General features: G+C 37.3%; 1 protein-coding gene and 1 non-coding gene across 10 annotated transcripts in view; one reads left to right on the top strand and one right to left on the bottom strand.

The window, feature by feature from the left end:
- Spag9 (sperm associated antigen 9) overlaps window positions 1-15,385 on the bottom strand; it is a 126,546-nt gene that overhangs the window by 79,121 nt on the left and 32,040 nt on the right. For all 9 annotated transcript variants that reach the window (XM_041665213.1, XM_041665211.1, XM_041665212.1 and 6 more), the window contains exon 3: window positions 6,070-6,140. In XM_041665213.1, coding sequence (XP_041521147.1) covers window positions 6,070-6,140 — 71 coding nt within the window. The remainder of the gene's footprint in view (window positions 1-6,069; window positions 6,141-15,385) is intronic.
- Window positions 8,561-8,632, top strand: Trnad-guc. Its single transcript has one exon. It is a non-coding gene; the product is annotated as a tRNA-Asp (tRNA).

Consider the following 15,385-nt stretch of genomic DNA (forward strand, 5'->3'; position numbering starts at 1 on the left):
CAAAAAAACAAAAAACAAACAAACAACAACACACACAACCCCCCCAAAACAAACAAACAAATGAAAAAAACTAGTTCAGGAGATGAAAAGGCTGAGTAACCTCCATGGGAACTCACATACACATACAAATAAAAATTACAAAAAAAGAAAAAAAGGCTAGTCTAAATGAGAAATGTTAATAGTAAAAAAATATGAATACAGAATCACAAGGCTATTTACATCTTTTATTTTAAATGTATAGTTTTCTCTTCCATACCATTTCAAAAAGAATTTTTCATAAAAAAATTTTTGGTTGTATCAGCAAATCACAAATAGCTGCTTTCTTGTATCAAGAAGAAACTTCAAGAAAAAATTAAACTGAGACTAATATAGCAAAATGAATGCTGGGCCTAGTATATGTAAATAACATTGTCAAAAAGGTTTTAGAAAGCCTTGGTTGAGTCCTTAACACCCAGACAGTCATAATAGAGGTAATTTGTTCAAATAGGAGAATGTAAAGAATACAGATACTTCCTCCAGACTGCTTTATAGTAATTAATTTATTCAATAATATATAATAAAATATAAAGATAGAATCAATTTTACATCCGAATAGCTTACTATAGATTGGTTCTCTATTATCTTTTTAAATATTTAAAATTTAGAAAATGATACTTTTGAAATCTTCAGATGACTGATTCCTGGGATGATACCCTGGATTTCCACATGGCCCAATGTAAAAATACAGATGAGATTAAAGCAGCCTTCACCAGGACAAAGGAACAACAAAACAGCAGCTATCATAGCAAATGCCAACTATTTTTACTTTAACTATTTTTAATTTAATTTTCACAATATAACAATTTTATAGAAAAACCCTAGGTATAGGATAAAATAATTTGCTTAAGTTAAATATCTAGCTAATAACAGAACTGTTTTCTGTAGCTACTGGAGCAGTTAACGCTGCAGGGCCCATGTTGCATCTGTCCTTTCAGTTAACTCTCCAGGCAAGCAATGAGCTCATTGTCCTTTCCTCCTCGCTCCCACAAGAAAACCCCACGCACTAAAACATTTCTGTATATTTAAAACAAGCTATATCTCACAAACAAATAGAAGAAAAAGCTACACTGCACATAAGATTTTAATAATGATTCACAGTGTGGTTATGATTTTAAAAGAGGGTGATAGGGGAAGGCCAGTACTTCAGATAAAAAAGAAACTTGCGAGTGGAATAAGGCTTTTTTAAGGCAAGGTGCAATTAAGTTTTCCAGTTTTAACTCTCTTCCATCTTAGATAAACTGTCAACTTATCAGGATGCAAATTAATTAGCATAGCTAGAGGTAAATTCTGTGACACCTGAAGTCATCGAGAAGAATTCCAACTATATTGTCTGAAAAACTGTTGCTTGAGATAGGTTAACAACTGTCCTTCGCTGAGATATCTTCACAGCAAAGGTGGACTCAGCACTAACAAAACCAAAAAGCAAAGCAACGGTGAAGTTTTCCAGAGCATGGGTTCTTTTAATTCTGGTTACCTTCAATCTTTCTACAAAGCTATTATCTTTAAACCAATGAGATTCTATGAGACACAGAGGCTCAGAAAGGCATGTACAGCATGTAACCTATAAGTCAAGTCAGGTGTGGGACACACATCTGTAATGTAGTAGGTGGAAATGGGAGCAGAGTAATGAATAGTTTAAAGGTCCATCCTCAGCTACATAGCAAATCTGAGGCCAGTCTGAACAACATGACACACCTAAAACAACAACAAAGAGGCTGAGAGATGCTCTATGGTTAAGAGCCCTGACTGTTCTTCCAGAGAACCTGGGTTTACAGAGTACACTATGGGATTACAGAGCTATTTATTCTTGCTAATTGAAGAGGCTCTATAGAGCAGATGGATAAACAGAACATTTTAGGTTATAGTGAACAGACTCACCCACATGGCAGTTCACACACAGCCTTCAGTTCCAGGGGATCTGACACCATTCATCTTATGCTAAAGGGCCTTGTTGAATAGCCGGCCTGACCTAGACCTCACTACCCTACCTTAGTCCCCCAACCTCTGAAGTGCTAAGGTAGCTTATAAGCATAAACTACCACATGTAGCAAGGTATGCATTCTTTGAAGTAAACCCAGTAAAAAAAAAAAAAATTAGTATTTGATTAAAGAATGGTCATTCACATTTTCAAAAAGAGCCAGAATATATTTCCCACTGTTAGCAGTAAACAATGTGCTTGAACAAAATACAATTAAAATAATTTTGTGTCTTTGAAAAATGCTACCTTCTTTGGAAGTAACAATAAATACCCCTTTCTCTGGAGACTTCCAGAGATTACCTTTAAAAGGTACACTATGGGATTACAGAGCTATTTATTCTTGCTAATTGAAGAGGCTCTATAGAGCAGATGGATAAACAGAACATTTTAGGTTATAGTGAACAGACTCACATTTCAAAAGTAGACTTTTTTTGCATTACATAAGCCTACTTTGTGACAAATAAAATAGTCTGTCAGGGCAGAAGATAGAACCTCTTGTAACTGAAGGAGGGGATCCTATGAAAAAGCTGTCAATCAGCATGAGAAAGTTGTCTTATGAATGGACAGACCCAGATCACTGACTTAGTAACCAGCTTTTTCTTGAGACCATTTTTCTTCCAATAGTGTATATCTCTGAAGACATGGAAACAGACTGAAAATTTATACTCCCTTATGGAAAGTTGATGGTAGGTTTTTCATAGAAATGCATCTTTACTTTTATTAAATAGATATAAGGAAAACTAAATTTTATACATGTTCTTTCAAGAATGTGCATATTTAAAAAATATAAATAATCTAAATATACTTTAATACTATGTCACAATTTAATAATATCTAATGACTATGAAAGTTAGAACTTTACTATTACCTATGACAGCTAAATATACTTCTCCAAATGTATTTTAAATTATCATCATTGGGGACTGGAGAGATGGCTCAGAGGTTAAGAGCACTGCCTGCTCTTCCAAAGGTCCTGAGTTCAATTCCCAGCAACCACATGGTGGCTCACAACCATCTGTAATGAGGTCTGGCGCCCTCTTCTGGTCTGCAGGCATATACACAGACAGACTATTGTATACATAATAATAAATAAATATTTAAATTATCATCATTGATAAGCAATACAAGTAAATACTACATACAGGACCTTACACCAGTACTGAAATGAACAGTATAAAAAGCATCAACTGTAGGCTTTTAACAATGAAGTTTTTAAAAATACTCTTACTATCTAGTAAATGATATATTATTAAAACACATTGTTTTCCTGGTTTTTCAAGACAGGATTTCTCTGTGTAGCCCTGGCTGCCCTCTAACTCAGAGATCTAACTGCCTCTGCCTCCCTCCCAAGTGCTGGAATTAAAAGTGTGAGCCACCACGCCCAGCCAGCACAGGTATTTTTAAAGAATTTTTTAAATTAATTTATTCTTTTTTTTTAAACATTTATTTATTTATTTATTCATTATGTATACAATGTTTTGCCTGCATGTCTGCTTTCAGGCCAGAAGAGGCTACCAGATCTCATTATAGATGGCTGTGGGCCACTATGTGGTTTCTGGGAATTGAACTCAGGACCTCTGGAAGAGCAGCCAGTGCTCTTAACCACTGAGCCATCTCTCCAGCCCAAATTAATTTATTCTTATTTTATGTACATTGGTGTTTTCCCTGAAGGTATGTCTGTGTGATGTCATTGCATCCCTGAAACAGAAGTTACAGAAAGTTGTGAGTTGTTACGTGGGTGCTGAGAATTGAACCCGTCTTCTGGAAGAGCAGCAGTGCTCTTAGCCACTAAGCCACCTCGCCAGCCCCAAAACATGGAATGTTTTTAATATACTTAAAAACTTGCTACAGCCGGGCAGTGGTGGCGCATGTCTTTAATCCCAGCACTTGAGGGGCAGAGACAAGTGGATCTCTGTGAGTTAGAGGCCAGCCTGGTCTACAGAGTGACTTCCAGGACAGGCTCCAAAGCCACAAGAGGAACCCTGTCTGGAAAAACAAAACAAACAAACAAAAAAACTGTTACATAACCTACTCTCATCTTTCCAAGGCTCTATGATCCTTCGTGGTCGCTCTTTTTCTTCTACTACTGTGTATCAACTCTGTGACAGTTTGTGTTCAGGTAGTAATACTTAACTCCAACCCCATGAGTGGGAAAGAAATTCTGCATTATTCAAAAGCAACGAAACTGAGTGTAATGTGATTTTATGGTGCTTCAAAGCAGCAACATTGGTCCCTTCCAGGGGCAGGATAGGTTACATAAGCAATGGGAGAAAAACAGGAACTGAAAACTACAGACAGAGTTGTGGGAATACCTCAATAATGTTGCTTAGCATGAGCAAGGCCCTGGGCTCAATCACCATCACCTAAATAAACAATAGATTAAAAACTGAATCAATCCCTGGAACTAGAGTTCCTGATGTTTGATTATGAGTCACTGTGATGGGTGATGAGAACTGATGTTCTTTGAAAGAGTATAGTGGTGTTTATCTGCTGGGCCAACTCTAGTCCTATCATTCAAAACTTTAAGCGAAGTTTAGAAGATAGTAAAAAATGTAGTCATTATGTTTAGTTGTATGTAAAGATATAAGCCCTTATGAAAATAAGTATTTTCTGTTTTGTTACTTCTAAAATTAATCTTATTCTGTACATATTAATTATATAAAATAAGTTATTTATTTGTTAGAAAAAAAACCTAGAATCAAGCCGGGTGGTCCAAGTGGCACACATCTTTAATCCCAGGACTTAGAAAGCAGAGGCAGGAGGATCTCTGAGTTCAAGGCTAGCCTGGTAAACAACAAGTTCTAGGACAGTCAGGGCTACACAAGAGAAACCTTGTTGTCAGATAACAACAAAAAACAAACTAAACAACAACAACAACAACAAAACACCCTAGAATCAGATATAATATAAAACAGAATTAGTAAAGGGAAAATGGGCAGGAATGGTGGCACACATGTTTAATCGCAGTATTGGAGACAGGGACGTGTACAACTCTATGAGTTCAAGGCCAGCCTGGTTTACAGAGTGTATTCCAGGTAAATCAGGGCTACAGAAAGGAGACACAGAAAGAGGGGAATGGGGAATGAAGGGATAGGAGAGAGGAGAGGGCTGTAAAATTCATTTTAGTATGTGAATTCCAGACTGGAACACACAGAAACAATCATTATGATGACAAGACAGAAATAAACACAACATATTAAAGACTGACAGACTCTTAAAATGAAGGGCTACAAGGGGGTTATGTGACATAAATGCTAATGTAAAATACTAGAGGAAGCACACACCTTTAATCCCATTACTCAGGAGGCAGAGGCAGGTGAATCACTGAATTTAAGGCCAACTTGGACTACAGAAGTGAGTTCCAGGACAGCCTATCTCAGAAACCTTGTCTCAAAATCAAAAAACAAAACAAAACAAAAAAAACTAAAGGAGGTTCAGCAGTTAAAAGTTTTGGCTGTTTTTCCAGATGACCTAGGTTCAGTTACGAGCATCCACATGGCAGCTAACAACCAGAGGATCTGATGCCCTCTTCTGGCCTCTGTAGGCACCACACTTATATGGTACACAGTCAAAAAATAAAAATATAGAAATTAGCATATAAAAAATCTCAAATGCCTGAAAATTAGAATCCCTTTAAACACATTCACAACACATTTAATGTGTTATAAATCTGATATAAATCCTTTACAACTAGATTATATAAATGTAGAGAGCTAAACCAGTATTTTAGCAATGCAGCATTTTCCAAACTGGTAGCAAATCAATCTTCTCAGCATCATGCAAACTTTTTACTATATACACAAAGGTTTTACTAGGTAACCAAGGAACTCTCTTAAATAACTAAATTATTCTGGGGTATATAAATTTCCTACATGGAAATTTAATTCTAGATTTAAAAAGAATAAAAGTCAACTTTGGTAAATGCCATATGACAGCTAGTATTTTCTGGAGATGATGCCTATGAATTATTCTAATTTTCAAAGGAAAATGTAGACATATAAAGTCCATTTCTGTGCTCCAATATCAGCATAGTAAGAACACCCAGCACCCACCTCAGTATGTCTTTGATGTAGTGCATTATATTCCTTCTTCAGTTCTGCTTCTCTTTCTTCAAGTCTGCTAACTGCAATCAAGATACATATACTTAATCAAATACAAGAAATGTACTCTTAGAAGTCAGTCTTTAAAATGTTGTGTGCTATCCAGAATCCTTAACAACTTTACAGCCCAGTACTCCATGTGAAATTCTGCACAAAGTGACCTCATTTCATCATCCTCACACACCATCTTCAGAGAAGAGTGTAAAACACCAGACTGGTTCTCTAACACATACATGTCTATCACATCATCCTTAAAAAATGAATACCACACAAGTTTTAACCTTGTGTCAAATCCCAGATGGTTGCTTTCAACCATTTTCAAGTATCAAGTTCTTTGTTCAGTACTAGCAGGATGTCAATGCCTCACTCTTATTCTCTGCTTTGAGTCTTCTTGATTTCAGGGACTCATCTTCTTTTACTTAGCTCCCTCTGCTGGTGGATCTTGTGAAGTGCACTGATGTGGAGCAGGCTCACATTTTATACACCGTGTGCTTACATGTGAAGCACCAAATAAATATTAATGTGCTGCCCAATTTTGGGTTTGTATATATTTGCCTGCCAGAATTTGTTGGAATGTCTTAGAAATGCATCATTATTTAAAAGAACTCCAACTCTGTGTTGTGATTTTTTTTGCAACTCAAGTCTGTATGTCTCTGGCTCACTAAATTCACATTATGTTCCACAGTACTTGTGGAGTGCATTGTCTTACACCAAGCAGGTAATGATCACATCTCCTGTTCATTCTATAACATGGTCCAAAGCACTAGTAAGCTATTAATAATATATAGGCATTAGGATAACACCAGTGATATTGAAACCTTACAATCTGTGATGCTGCTCATTAAAAAAAAAAAAAAAAACAACAGGAAATTCACCCAAATTGTGGATATTTAGTAACAATTTCAAAGTATATATTTTTGAACAATTAATAGAAAAAAGTATAAGGGCATTTATTTATTCAATGGAGGCGACTCGGCAATTAAAAGCATTTGCTGCTCTTGCAGAGGACCCAGGTTCAGTTCTCAGCACCTACACCTGGCACTAAGTCCAGCTTCAAGAAATCTGATGCCCTAATGAGGGATGAACTCAAGAGCTCTCTCTCTTCTCTTCTCTCTCTCTCTCTCTCTCTCTCTCACACACACACACACACACACACACAATATATTAAATACTAAAGAAGTTAAACACTGCCTACTACTTATTAACTAAGCTTATTTAAAAGTTAAGGAAATCCCAAGACTAACAGACAAAACAATAATTTTTAATTACTCATTTGCATCAATTCATATTCCTTTATATTTTTTATTTTATTTTTTTAAAAGAAAACCATCTTTTCTCATTTTATATGCCAAATTCATTTCCCACTCCTTCCCCTTTTCCTACTCCCTCCATCTTCGTCCTCCTCCTATCCCCCACATCACCTCCTCAGAGAGGGTAAGGCTTCCCATGAGGAGTCAACAAAGTCTAGCACATTGCTTTTTCTTTTATATTTTTATTGCATTTATTTCTCTTCTGTGTGTAGTGGAAGGGGTGGCATGTATGGCACAATAGTGTGTAGAGAGATCAGAGGACAACCTGCTGCAACTGGTTCTCTCCTTTCACCATGTGGGTTCCCTGGAACTGAACTCAACTCAGGCTTGGTAAGCAAGTGCCTTATCAACTAAGCCAACTCACCAGCCCTGTTAATCAGTATTTTCTAGATAATGCGCAATAAAAAAAGAGTGAGATAGATACTAAGGCTAAAATAAAAGCCAAATATCATTCATAAACTTCCATTTCAAATGTATTTGAAAGTAGAGCCCCATTATGATGTGGGAGTGTCATATATCAATCTGTTGATTTCATTGGTTAAGCAATAAAGAAACTGCTTGGCTGGACCTCATAGGTTAAAACATAGGTAGGCGGAGTAAACAGAACAGAATTCTGGGAGAAAGAAGCTGAGTCGAGGAGTCACCATGATTCTCCCACTCCAGGCAGATGCAGGTTAAGATCATTCCTGGTAAGCCAGCTCATGTGCTACATAGATTATAAGAAATGAGCTAGTCCAGGTGCAAGAGTTAGCCGAGAAAAGGCTAGATATAATGGGCCAAGCAGTGTTTAAAAGAATACAGTTTCCGTGTAATTATTTCGGGTATAAAGCTAGCCGGGTGGCGGGAAGCAGCCCTGCCGCTCCTTATTACAACACCATTATTTCGTCAACCCATAATTTTTATATTAAGACTACAATAACATACTGCTTATAGTGTACAAGAACTGTCCTAAGAACCAGACATAAACTGATTTTATTCTCTCATAATGATGGAAGCATCAATATTACATTCAGTTTGGGGAGAAGAAGGATCTATAGCAATAAAGCTAACTTACTAAAGGTCACAAAGGAGATTCTTTCCTAAGAAGAGTATAGGTACTATGCTATACTGCCTTTCAAGAAATGCTACTTTTATCCTCGTTTGTATAGTGGTGAGTATCCCCGCCTGTCACGCGGGAGACCGGGGTTCGATTCCCCGACGGGGAAAAAAAAAAAAAAAAAAAAAAAAAAAAGAAATGCTACTTTTAGACAAGCATGTTAGATCACACCTAGAATCCCAGCATTTGGGAGGTGAGGCAGGATATGTATTGTGAGTTTGACATCAGCCTGGGTTACAGTGAATTCCGGGCCAAGCTGGGCTATATGCCCAGTCTTTTTTTTTTAAATTTATTTATTATGTATACAATATTCTGTCTGTGTGTATGCCTGCAGGCCAGAATGTGATGGCTGGGAATTGAACTCAGGACCTTTGGAAGAGCAGGCAATGCTCTTAACCTCTGAGCCATCTCTCCAGCACAAGCCCAGTCTTGACAAAAGCGAGAGAAATACCCCTTTTAATCTGTTTTGTATGATGGAACCTACTTTTAAGATTTCCTTGGGGGGTGGGGCTGGAGAAACGGCATCAACATAATGTCCACTAAAGTATAATATGTATATATTTTGATGCAATAGTATTCTTTTTACCCTGATACACTCGCAACAATGCCCAAAGGCATAAAAGTTGATAGTCTATAAAAATGTTTAACAAAGTTAAACTGGAGTTACCCAATGCATCATTAGGAAGTTATGAAATGAAAGTCATATGACTGACAGAATATAATGCTTCACTATCTTACTGTCACATGACTCAGTAAGTTAACCTCTCTGGGTTTATTTCCTTGTTTAGCAATAAGAGTTCATATTAGAATTAAGTGAGTTAATATTTGCAAAGGACAAAGAATAGTGCTAGCATAAATGTATTCCTGAAACAAAAAACAGTAATTAAAGGAGCTTCTTAAAACGAATGTATTCTATCTGCAAATATCAATATGGTTGTGCCTACCAGGAAATGGACAAGTGCTAAAAATGATAAATAATACAAATAATAAATAATACAAAACTAGGCCAAGTTGGATGGTGGTGGCACGTGCCTTTGATCCCAGCACTTAAGAGGCAGATTTCTGAGTATAGGCCAGCTTGGTCTACATAGTTCCAGGACAGTCAGGGCTACACAGAGAAATCCTATCTTGAAAAACCAAAATAAGTAAGTAAATTAGATAAAAAATAAAATAAAACCTATAACCAGGCATCATAGTATATGCCTTTAATTCTAGTACCTGGGAGGCAGAGGTAGGTGGATTGTCATGTGAGGCCAAAATGGTCTATGTAGTGGAGTTCCAGGCTAGCCAGGGCTACAGAGTGAGACCCTGTCTACAAACAAACAAACAAAAAAAAAAAAGAAAGAAAGAAAGAAAGAAAAAGAAAAAAAGAAGAAAGAAAAACAGTATGAACAGTAATATGTTTACAAAACCAAAACAATTGTCCCTAATGCAGCTCTTTCCTATGATCTTAGGCAGAAGTCCTGCACCACCCCCCACACCCACCCCTGCTCTTTCCTTAGTTCCCTTCCTCCCCTTCCTCCACACAATTCCAACTGTTATGTCAAACTGAAATATCTTCCACAAGCTTATAAGATGAATACTTGGAACCAAGCTGATGTTCTATTTGGGGAGATGGTGGAAATGGTAACTAATGGGAGGAGGTAGGTTACTGGGCCCTGAATTTGAAGGTTATATCTGGTCCCCACTTCTTCCCTCCATCTCTGCTTTTGGTCATATTCTCCCCACCCATAGGATTGAAATCTCTGATACCAGGAGCCAAAATATATTTCTCATTCATCAAGTTGTTCATGTAAGGTATTTTGTTCTAGCAGTGAAAAGATTTAGCACACCATTTATCAAGTAAAATCAGTGTATCTCATTTTCAAAATCTAAACTAGGCGTAGTGGTGATGGTCTTAATCTCAGCACCTGGGAGGCAGAGACAGGAGGATCTCTGTGAGTTCAAGGCCAGCCTGCTCTACTAATGAGTTGGCAGTGAGAACAGAACTACGTGGTAAGATCCTATCTGAGTCAGGCGGTGGTGGTGCGCATCTTTAATCCCAGCACTCAGGAGGCACAGGCAGGTGAATCTCTGAGTTTGAGGCCAACCTGGTTTATAGAGCTAGTTCCAGGACAACTAGGGCTATTATACAGGAAAACCCCGTTATGAAAAAGAAAACGAAACAAAACAAAAAAGGAGAGGGAGGGAGGGAGGGAGGGAGGGAGGGAAGAAGGAAAGAGGAAGATCTTGTCTCAAACCAACAATAACAAAAAATAATAATAAATTTCCATCTCTGCCATCAAATCTTATTCTAACATATCATCCAACACTTGTACTATTACAATCATCTCCCGACTAGTGTACCACTCTAGTTAGCTTTTGTTCTATATTCTCTAAAAAGTAGCCTGTGTAGAACACCATGCTTATGCTGGGTGGTGGTGGTGCACGCCTTTTATCCCAGCACTCGGGAGGCAAACCTCTGAGTTTGAGGCCAGCCTGGTCTACAGAGTGAGTTCCAGGACACCCAGGACTACACAAAGAAACCCTGTCTTCAACAATTCCTGTTTTGTTTAAAGTAGAGAAACACTCTTACAATAGTCCACAAGATTTTACTACATATCTAGTGTGTCAAGTCACACCACCCTTCATTCCCAAACCCCAAGGAGAACACAGATCTTTTGTTAAGGACTAAATTGTACCTTCATCTCCAAAATGCATAGATAGAGGACCTACCTCCCCATACAACTGTGTTTGCAATAGTCTTTAGAAATATAATGGATAGGAAAGGACACTAACCCATTAGGACTGGTACCCTTCTAAGACAGAGACACTAGAGCTCTCTATACACACACAGCAATGGCCATGTGGGCATGCAGAGAAAAGAAGACTACCTGCAAGCCAAGAAGGGCTTCAAGGGAGAAAAAAAATAAAAAAGCAACCTGGTTATAGCTTGATCTTGACCTTTAACTTCCAGATTGTGACAAATAATATTTACATTTGTAGTTAGTAGCTTTCAAAAACTAAAACACAACTAAATATGATTAAGCACACCTTAGAGATGCTTAGATATGCATAGTATTTCCTAACACCAGGCCAAGTTACAGAGCCAATAGCTTCCAGAAATAGGTCCTGACTGATTTTATATTAGCTTGTTAATCAGCTTTGGTTTGCATGCTTTACTAAAATATTTTTCAAGGCTTTTCAATATTTTTGCAAGACTGTTAGGAACTAGATATTATAACCCCAATATAGGACTAACTTCTGTTATTTCCAATATTTATTTGAATTAATATTGATCATCATTAGGATTGGCACAAATATTCCTTAAAGGTCAATTGCTTTGTTTTCTTAAACATTTCAGATTGGGGGACTGAAGAAATAGCTCAGTGGTTAAGCACAGCCACCGACTGATCTTCCAGATCTAGAAGGTCTGGGTTCAATTCCTAGCATCTATATGGCAGCTCACAACTGTAACTCCAAGATCTAACACTCTCACACAGATAAACATGCAGACAAAACCCCAATGCACATAAAATAAAAATAAACTTTAAAAAATGCAGATTATCCCTACCATTCAGAGCTCTCTGGTCATTAGGATTATTTTGTTTCATTTATTTCCATGTGGCACCATTTTCTAATTTTTCTCTAAAACAACATATGAAGCTAGACAGGATACCAAACACCTGTAACCCTAGCTCTTAGAAAAGTGAGGCAAGACAGTTTGAAATCAGTCTGGCCTCTATAGCAAAAGAGATTGTTGAGTGACTGACAGGTAGGTAGGTGGATGAACTGATGAATGGATGGTTGGACAGGATGGACAGACACATTAGATTAGACAGAAGACAAACATACATTCATACATATGTATGTATGTACAAGATAAATAAATAGGAGTTACGGAATACGGACGACTTGTCCCTCCTGTGTTAGTTTTCTTTGGAGACAGAATCTTACTATGCAGTCTTGGCTAACATTATATGTGTCAGGTTTTTTTTTTTTTATGTTGCTTTTGTTTCTTTTATTTGTTTTTGAGGCAGGGTCTTAGCTACTGTGTAGCCCAGGCTGGCCTCAAAACTCACAGTAATTCTCCTCAGTATCTTGAGTGCCAAGATTATAGGTGTGTACTGCATTCAGTGTTTCAACGGACTTCTTAAAACTGATATAAAACTGAGCCCTATCCCTTGCCCCAACACAAACACAACTTTTCCTCTATCATCACCCCTAGAAAGAATGGAACATTGTCTCTGATCTCTGTACTGATCTCATAGGTTTTTTTCATAATATCATATAGTCAGGATCATACAGTATATAGTATTTTCAAATTACTTTTTTAAAAAAATATTTATTTATTTATTATACAATATTCTGTCAGTGTGTATGCCTGCAGGCCAGAAGAGGCACCAGACCTCATTACAGATGGTTGTGAGCTACCATGTGGTTGCTGGGAATTGAACTCAGGACCTTTGGAAGAGCAGGCAATGCTCTTAACCTCTGAGCCATATCTCCCGCCCCCTCAAATTGCTTTTTTCACTTAGTAGTATGTATTTTGCAGTACTGTAGCTGAAGTATATCCATTATACAGATTTCCATTATAGTTTATTTTTAGCAGTTATTTTCATAAGAGCGAAATGTCCACTAAGCTCAAAAGTTAATTTTTTTAAATTAAAATGAATTTTAATACACTTTCAACTAGGTTGGGCATGAAAGCACTTAGGAGACAAAGGTAGGAGAATCAAGAGTTCAAGACCATCCTCAGCTACTATCAAGTTTGCCTTTCTGGGTTAAGTTTGATTCTGCCTTAAAAAAACAAATGAAAAAAAAATAGTCTTCTCTTTCCCAAGTAACCTACAGTAAGAAGAATACATAGGTAGTTGCTAAACTTTAAATACATTCATTCCCTAGGCTCAGCACTTAACCAAAATCACCACCTAACAAAAGCTCCCTTTAATCCCAGCACTCGGGAGGCAGAGGCAGGCGGATCTCTGTGAGTTCAAGACCAGCCTGGTCTACAGAGCTAGTTCCAGGACAGGCTCCAAAGCCACAGAGAAACCCTGTCTCGAAAAATAAAAAAAAAAAAAAAAAAAAAAAAAAAAAAAAAAAAAAAAGCTCCTAAGCTGAAGCCTCCTTTATAAACCAAAGTAGTTTCCTACAGCATAGCCCAATCTCTAGCTATGTGTTCTACCCCTATGCCTAACCTGTCCTAAACTGCCCGCACCCAATTAATCCTCCCTTTCTGCTCTAGTCTTCCAGCTTGTAAGGTGTTACCAGAAACATTTAACTCCTAAAATTTTACATAAATAACAAGTTATTATGCAGTCATGTGTCTTAACAATAGAGATATACTCTCAGAAATGCCTGACTATCCAATTTCATCACTGTGCAAAAATGTAAACTCACACAAACTCAGCTATGATTGTCAGGAGGTAATAAAACTTCAGAGGATAAATGCAGTCTATCAGACTGAAACATTATTATACAATCTGTAGCTGTATAATTTTCATGGCTTGTATGTTACAGCAACCAAAGTTAAGTTTAAAATGTGCTTTCGTTTTTAAATATATATTAAAGTCCTCATAGAAGGTATTCCAGGCCATAGAGCCATGCTTTAGGGGTAGTTGTAGCTTTGTTACTGAGAGTACACCTCTGGCAGTTATTTTCTCTTCCTAATGCCTATAAAAAGTATCTAGTATCTAGACACAAACAGTTGATAATTCTCTGTGTTTCATGTTTTCTTTACCTCTACTATGATCTAAATGCCAATTTTACCTTCTTAGGCACATATACTACAAATCATTATCATACAATGATCATATAAATAAATACATTAATTATGTACTATATACATATGCTTAGATAATATACAATGTACCGGGATTAATAATACAACTTCAGAAGCACTCACTCTTTTCTGAAAATACAATAACTCCATACAACAACATATCAAGTACAGATTACTCAAGGCCTAAGTAACAGTAAATGGTAAAACCACTTCTGAAAATATCTTTTAACACAGGGAAAGCCATCTCAAGAGCCCTGAGTGCCACTAAGAAATCAGTAAAGAAGAAAAAAACAGGGGGAGGGGACAGAAGAAAAGGGAAAGTAGGAAGAAAAACCCCATCTGGACAAGAGCTGTACACATCCCCCACAGCCTCAAGTACCATAAAATTAGCCAACACCTATGCTGCATTACATCTAGGATATAATAAAAAAATCATTTCTTCTTAATGACTGAACCCAAAATTTAAAAAGACGTCAGGAAAAACCTTAAACTCTTGAGATTATTATACTCATCATCAAGATTAGCTATAAACCTAGCATTCGCTGGAAATAAACAAGAATCTATTCATGATTATCTATCCCCAAACAACAGATGGAGCAACGGGCCAGTTTTTAAGTGCTAATTTTCTGGGGGAAAAAAAAAATAAAATAGCTGGGTCTAAAGGGGAAAGGGGAAAGAAGCAAGAAACAGAACATCCAAAAAATAATCTAAAACTTCCCCTCTAATAAAAGCTGATGGAAATATTTTAGCTCATTTTGAATGAATGCTCTTTCTATTAGGCTTTCCAAAGAGCATGAGGATATGATTAAGGCAGGAAGAGCCACCTGCTGCTCTGCCGGCTCAAAATCAGAGCTTACCTCCTCAGATTGGTGGCCTTTGCCAAGTTTGGAACACCTTCCATCTCTGTTGTCTTCTGCCCCATCAGATTGCTGATAGGCCTATGGGGGGGAGAAAGAGAAACAGACCCGCTAGAATGCCACATCCGACTATTATTTGCCTTCTCAAAAGGAATCATTAGTTCTTACTGTTCATGAAGGCAGATAATCCAATTGTTACTGGACCTCAAAGAATTAACATTGGCCTTTCAGACTCTCCTTCAAG

Source organism: Microtus oregoni, unplaced genomic scaffold (genome assembly GCF_018167655.1).
Source record: "Microtus oregoni isolate MIOR12 unplaced genomic scaffold, Mior012 000015F_ref0000493, whole genome shotgun sequence".
In the NCBI taxonomy this organism is placed as follows: Eukaryota; Metazoa; Chordata; class Mammalia; order Rodentia; family Cricetidae; genus Microtus; species Microtus oregoni.